This window comes from Penaeus japonicus, unplaced genomic scaffold (genome assembly GCF_977035675.1).
Source record: "Penaeus japonicus unplaced genomic scaffold, GWHDUDI00000001_assembly GWHDUDI00000019, whole genome shotgun sequence".
NCBI lineage: Eukaryota > Metazoa > Arthropoda > Malacostraca > Decapoda > Penaeidae > Penaeus > Penaeus japonicus.
Window position 1 is genome coordinate 23,006,632 of NW_028234421.1, and position 7,500 is coordinate 23,014,131.

At 34.7% G+C, this 7,500-nt stretch overlaps 1 protein-coding gene across 2 annotated transcripts in view; it reads left to right on the forward strand.

Moving 5' to 3' along the window:
* The window catches only part of LOC122250009 (uncharacterized), a 20,522-nt gene that overhangs the window by 2,958 nt on the left and 10,064 nt on the right, over nucleotides 1-7,500 (forward strand). The window contains exon 3 of one of the 2 annotated variants that reach the window (XM_043011268.2): nucleotides 5,072-5,136. The exons of the other annotated variant lie outside the window; for it this stretch is intronic. Coding sequence (XP_042867202.2) covers nucleotides 5,072-5,136 — 65 coding nt within the window. The remainder of the gene's footprint in view (nucleotides 1-5,071; nucleotides 5,137-7,500) is intronic. 2 annotated transcript variants of the gene reach the window in all.

Here is a 7,500-nt window from a genome sequence, read left to right on the forward strand (position 1 = left end):
TCCTTTTATTCATTTGATTATAATTTTTTTTTATATTGTCAACAGTCAAGTCTTTTATTGTCATTCCATCATTTTTATCTAAATTTCTTATAAGCTGTATACATTCTAATTCTTTAATCTCATTTGTTGATGGTATTTGATTTCTTATTACTTGCAGTATCATTATTGGAGTTGATCTGAAGCATCCAGTTGCAATACTCATTGCATTACTGTGGATTATATATATTTTTCTTTTTCTTTTTCTTTTTTGTGTCGTCTTTGTCTCTGATTGTTTTGTTGCCCCATATATCAAAATTCCACATTCTATTATTGGGTTTATATATATGTTATAGAATTTAATTATTGCTTCTCTGTTTGTTTCCCTTGTTAGTGAGGATAATTTTTTCAATATGATTTTTCTGTCAGTTTTGATTTAACACATTCTATAAGTTTGTTTTTCCAATTCAGCTTTGGAGAATCAAAAATTATCCCTAGTATTATAAGTAGTGTGGTAAAAAACTAATTCTTCGTTTCCTATTTTTATTTCTGGAATTACTCTGATCTTTTTATTTGTAAAACACAGTAATTTTCTTTTTGATAAGTTCAGCTTTAGATTCCATGTACTTGTCCAGTTTTATATTATTTTTAATTCTATCAAATTTTCATTGGTTGTTATTAACCATTATTCAGCATTAAATTATTTTGTAAACTATATTTGGTAGTTTGATATCGGACATAAGGATATTGAATAGTGTTGGGCTTGGTGGTGATCCTTGTGGGACTCTTTTTGTTGTTTTGCCCATTGTTGTTTTTTTCCTGTCTATTTTGATTTAGAATATTCTCTCTTTTAAGACATTTTCTAACCAGCTTAGTATTATCCCCTTTTATGCCAATCTGTGCCATTTTTGCTATCAATGCTTCTTGATTTACTGAATCAAAGGCTTTCTCGAAATCTAAAGAAGCTACAAGTGCTTTTTTTTTTATATTGCTTGTTTAATCTTTAGATCTAAGATTTGGATGGCTTCGATAGTTGTCCTATTCGATCCAGAGCCTACTAGATCTTTATCAAATTTTTTATTAATTTCTAGCCACCAATTTATTCTTCTTGCAATTAATTAGGAAGCTCTACTTATAAATCTGTAAGATCTCATATCTGCTGGATTTTTCCATATTTGTTTATTGGGTTTATGATTGCATTTTTAAATGCATTTGGATATTCCTCTTTGATCCAGTATCTATTGAATATTTTTTATATTGTTTTTAGAATGTCATTGGGAGCTTTCTTATAAAATTCATTAGTTATTTCATCTGGTCCATATTACTTGTCTTGTCTTGCTTTGACCACCTTTTATCAGTGAATAGCCTTTTTTCTGTTAATTTAGGGGGATTTTGTTAATTAATATCTTCTATAATTATAGAAAGATGATCGTTTCTTTTACCTCTTTGATTTATTGTCAGTGAGCCTATTACTATATCTAATGCAGTTTCCTTATTTGTTTTAGGATCTATCCTTGTTGTCTGGCCTGGGGGCATCATCAGAATTATTTTTTTTCATTTATGAATTCATATGCATTTTTCCCCATTTTACTAAAGTTAATATTTGGGTTCCAGTTAGGATGATGTGCATTAAAGTCCCCTATGAGAATTGTTGGTTGTTCTACTTTGATCGAGACAATGTTGAATTTCATCTTTATGGATATTGTTGCAAGGGATATAATTTAGTGAAATGTTTAACCATCTTTCTTTATATTGAAATTTGATACCTAATATTTCTATCTTATTTACATATCTATCTGTTAATTCTATTTTTTGGAATTGAGTGTTAGATTTTATCCCTAAAATTAGTCCCCCTTCCATTTGATTCTCTCGAATCTGCTCTTATTATTGTATAATCATTTACTTTAAATTTATCTATGTTCTTTAGCCAGGATTTGCATATTGCGTATACATCTGGGTCTTCCATATGTAGTAGGTAATTTTGGTCTCTTATTTTATTATGGACTGAACTTGGGTTGCAAAGTATGATCTTATTTTATTTATGAATTGTTTTACAATTTGTAAAAAATCTTTGATTGTTTCTCCAATTATTTCTAAAATTGAATTTTCCTAGTTGAAGTTGTTAATCACTTTCATTATGGTTTTGATTATACTTTTTGTCAAAATTAACCATTTTGGACTTTGTTCTTCTTCTTTTGATTTAACTTTCTTTTGTGTTTGTGTGTATGTGATTAGTGTTGGTAATGTCCATGCTATTGGTGAATTTTCTGTGGTATTAGGTTTAGTATTTTGGTGTGTGTGTGTGTTTTTTTTTTTTCTTTCTCTCTCTCTCTCTCTCTCTCTCTCTCTCTCTCTCTCTCTCTCTCTCTCTCTCTCTCTCTCTCTCTCTCTCTCTCTCTCTCTCTCTCTCTCTCTCTCTCTCTCTCTCTCTCTCTCTCTCTCTCTCTCTCTCTCTCTCTCTCTCTCTCTCTTTCTTTCTCTCTCTCTCTCTCTCATTAGTTTGTTTGCTGTGATTATCTTGTGGTTTTGTTCTCTGTGAGATTCAGTAAATTTGTTTTACTTGATTTTTGAGTTTGCTTTTGTGCTTTGAGATTTACTGGTGTTTTTTGTCCTGGTGTTATGCTGCATGCTTGGGTTATCACATCTGCATCTGTTTGTGTTGTATTTAGATCTGTTGATGGTATTTCATTTATGTTTGCTTTTGTTGATTGTGTATTATTGTTTTGTGGTGAAGTGAGTGTTGTCATGTTTATTATATCTTTATCTGTATTGAATTTTGTTTATGAGTTAGGCTTCAATTTGAAGTTGTGGTTTTATTTCTATGTTGTTTGATATACAGTTACTTTTTTAATTTCTAAGGCTTTCTTGTATATTTTGCAAGATTTATCTTTAGGTGAATGCGCTGCCTCACACTGAAAACAATATATGGAATTTGTGCAATCTTTATAATTGTGATCATATTTGTTACAGTTACTACATCTTTTCCTAGACTTGCAAGTTATAATCCCATGACCATAATGTAGACAATTAAAGCATATGGGAACTGGGAATGTATATTGATAGTCATTAAAGGAAGTGTGACCCATAGCCATTCTTTCTTTTATTGTTTGTATTGGAATGTCTATTTCTATAGGATAAATTGTCCCACATGAGCAACCTGAGAACTTGCTTGAAGCAGGTTGCTTGCATTGCACTCCCCATTGTCCCAGACAATCAGTGTCATATAGTTGTCTTAATTGAATCACTTTACCCTTTCTCACTTCTCTTAAGGTATCCTCCTTTTTTTTGGAATACTGATTTATTGATTGCATCCGTTAATTTAATTGGCTTGTTAAGGTTTGAATAAGATGATTCTCCTTTCAGTTGCGTAAGTACTACATTATTGTTTTGTATTACTTGCTTGTTTGTTGCACCATTGTATCTGCTGATCTGCTGTGATAAAGTGTTCTCCCAGCCATTGCCACCTCATGGTCATTAAGTGTTGTTGTTTTTCAAGGGTACTACAAAAAGTGTAACATAATGGCCACAAAATACAACCCAAATTAATAGCCGATATAACAATTAGGAAAATCGTATGCCAATATAAACCCATGAAGTATCCTGCAGCAAAAATGTTTCACTTAAGATTGATATTATTGCAAAGGCTTAGAATATAAATAAAAACTCTAAAGAATGAACTGAAGTTAACATATTTAAAGCGACCCATCCAAAATTGGGATGCACTTCAGATAAAAGAAAAACACATCAGTTAATTCTTTATCAGTAAATGATTAAAGTTGAAGGAGCTGTTGGAATTATTGTATTTCTTCATTAGTTGAAGTCAATGTTTTCATTTTGTGCCCGAAATGTTATCAATGAAAAGTGCATTTGCTTTCATCAGTGTGGAGAGGCCGTAGAGTATTTATCATTGGTATTTCTATATAGAAGATGTTTATTGTTAGTTCCAATGAATTTGATGCTTTGAGATGGCTTTTGGTGTAAACAGTCCAGATGCCAGTGTTTCAGTTCACAGAAACCAAAATAGCGATGTTATTGGTAATTGCTAGAATGACGCAGTATTAAGAGATTGTCGCAGCCTTCACGCCTAATGGGACTGCTGCGAAAGGCCAACAAACTTCCACTGTGCCCATTCATGTGTATATACTGTATATAGTATGAATAGAAAACAAAAAATCTAAATCACTGTGTATATTCTAGAAAAACAGAGCTTGTAGACATCGCTGGTGATACAGCATGAAATAAGGAACCAGTCCAATATATTCTAGTAAGGATATGGTTGGCGGTGGTTTGCTTGTACTGATATCACAGTGGCCATCAGATTGCACTCTGCCAGCTCTCATAGAAGCTTTATAACCCCCTTTGTAAGGAGAGTTATAGGGGTTAGATCCCTCTAGAAATCACAAATGAATCTTTATAAGTGATGGAAATGTAATTTAGCACTGTTAATATTTTTCATATCTTTACCCCATAAAATCCCTGTATCATGCCCTCTTGCTTCTACTGGGGCCATAAATACCAGATTCATTAGTATTGATGACACAAAGGTTCTTTTAGAATTACTTAAATTATGTTAGCATTTGGTCAAGTTATTGGAAGATTCTGGTTAAACTGTGAACCAGTCACTGAGTCAAGTATTTCAAAATATTTAACTCTAACTGAAACCTAAACATTCCAGACTGGAATCTTTTTCATGTGTGTGTAATAACTTGCCTACAGGTTTGAAAATTAGCTATGCAAAAGTTCTCAAAGATTGCGATGACCCTGGAAACTTTTCAGATTAATTATTTGCAAGAGGTCTGTATTGCCAATAATAATTAATTTGAGACAGATATATTAATAATGATGTGTACTGTACACTTCAAGTACTAGGTCACTGCTATGAGTGCTCACTGACCCAAACTGAAAAATGTATTTTTTGCCAAAATTTGGGATATGGTTAGGGAATCACACATGCACCACAAGCTCCTAGCATCAGCCACTTAGTTCCACAAGAATGAGCATGGTATGCCAGTAGCTAGGCCCATTACATACATCACATAGCAAAGCAATATTCAGCAGACAGTGAAAAAAACTTTAACTCAACCCCCCCAAACAGAGTGTGGCAGACAGGAAATGAAACACAAGCAGGGACAACTGCACAAGGATATATACTGGACAATTGTATGTATAAAAGATCCAGTTAATTCCATTATATATATATCTATATATATATATATATATATATATATATATATATATATATATATATATAATGTATGTATAAATATAAATATATATACTTTATAATTATATATCATAACTCCCATAAGGTTAGGGGGTTGGAGTGGCTCCTACTCCTGAAATGTGGCCACAGCAAAGTTAATGAACTGCACCAACAGAGACATACTACCTGGCTACCAGCCAGTATCCACATATACCTGTATGTAATTCCAAATATATAGCCCATATATGATTGGTCTCATAAGAATAAGGGATTAGAGAGACACCAAGGGTTACTCTAGAAATGTAGTCATAACAAAGTAAAACAAAATCTCTTGAAATTGAAGTATTGTAAGGAGAAAATGAAGAGAAACCCTCAAGGTGCAAAGGGAATAGAGAAGGTGAATAAGAAGACATGTTCCTCAAAACATATGCATCTTAACCCACTCACGACGGCGGCATTCCAGCCTTGCATGTCACAATGCCGGGGCTTTCGAAAGCTTAGGCCTAAATCAATTAAATGACTGGCACCATATGGTGCCACCCAGCCACCGGGCCCTTGAATGAGCGGTACCGTAGTGTACCACCCATCCAGAGAGGGTTAACCCTCTCTGGACGGGTGGTACAGTACTGTACCGCTCATTCAAAAGCCCAGTGGCCGGGCGGCACAGTATTGTGCCAGCCATTTAATTGATTTAGGCCTAAGCGCTCGAAAGCCCCGGCATTGTGACATTCAAGGCTGGAATACCCCCGTCGTAAGTGGGTTAATATTGAAAGGAGGTGTCATTAGAGGCAAGTCACATTCCCCTTATCATATTTGAAATGTGAGCCAAGGGGGAAGGAGAATAGAATAACAGGATAATGTAATGAAAGATATGTAAGGACCAATGTATGGAAGGTAGTACATATCAGTGTATTTTTTTGTTTAATGCAATCCATAAGAGATATAAAATGTAATGTGTTTCTGGTTGCTTTTGACTCAATATGGGAGTAAAAGAGACCTGACTCAAATATGAAAAGCCTGTGACAAGACACACACTAGCTTGGGTCATATAGGACACTGGAATATTTTTGCTGTTCATTGATTTCTATTATAAAGGAAAGCAAGCAAGGACCCCACTGACACCAAAGCAGAGGATCAAAAGGTATTAGACAATGAGAAGGGGAGTGCCACTTAAAATCAAAATCCTAATGCACAGGAAAAATGTGGGTTACACCTCACAGATCACTCAAACTAGAGGACTGGAGAAAGATGCATTCTGCTCGTCTCCCTCTACTCAATAAGTAAGAGGAATACAGAAGAGCCTAATGTCAAGCTGGAGTTCCACTAACCTTATCTGACTCTGGAGTTAATCTCGAGTTATGCATTATTTCGCTTCTGGCCAGGCCTAGAGGTGCTATTAGAGAAATCATGCAAGCCAGGCATAGCTTCTTTGGCTAGATCCTAGTGTTCATGGGCAATTATGAATCATGGCCTATGGTCATCTGAGAAATATGTTAAATATTATTATTCATTCGACTTTATCAAAGACATTTTAACCTATTGTGGATGGGCAATGACAACAGGCATTATGGCATACATGACGTTTGGGGATTTTGGATCACTGCTATTTTATTTTGCTGTAAGTAAGGAGTGTGTGATGATGACAATACCAATCATAATTATAATTACTCTAATATTAAGCAAACATAACATCCAAAACCTAGATGGCACCACAATCTTTTAGCACCATCCACGGTCTCTAGCAAGCACTGTCTTTATAGAGCAGTGGCACACAGTAAGTTATCAACCTCTTGCTCTAAAGTACAGCCGATGTGCAGGCAGAACGAGAAGAGGAAGGTGACTCAAACCATGCCCTGTCTCTAAAATGTGCTCCTGTGCAATAGGGATGCCTTTCACTGTGGCACTCAAGCACAGGTCTCCTTCCTCTTCCCTACCTCTTCATGTCATCTTCATTGTAGATGGTTATATGTTTCGTATTCGGTCATGACAGCACACAAATACAAAAAAATAAAGTTGCTTTTTATCCTCCCATAAGATAGCAATACTTCTATCACACTGAGAATAAAGAAAATAATGATCTGACATGGATTATATTCTACAATTTTAGTCAACTGCAGCATCGATAGAGCATGTCATATGGTACATAAAAGTCCCTAAATACAATGAAACACAATAATGGCTCAAGTTTAGCAATGAGTGACTGAATGAGAGTGGGAAAAGTCAAAGTATGTTGTGTGAAGCTGCCTCACTCTGAAATAAAACCTATCCTGGAGACTGGGCAAGCGAATCTATCCCCCATCCACAATGGGCTAAAGCAAGCC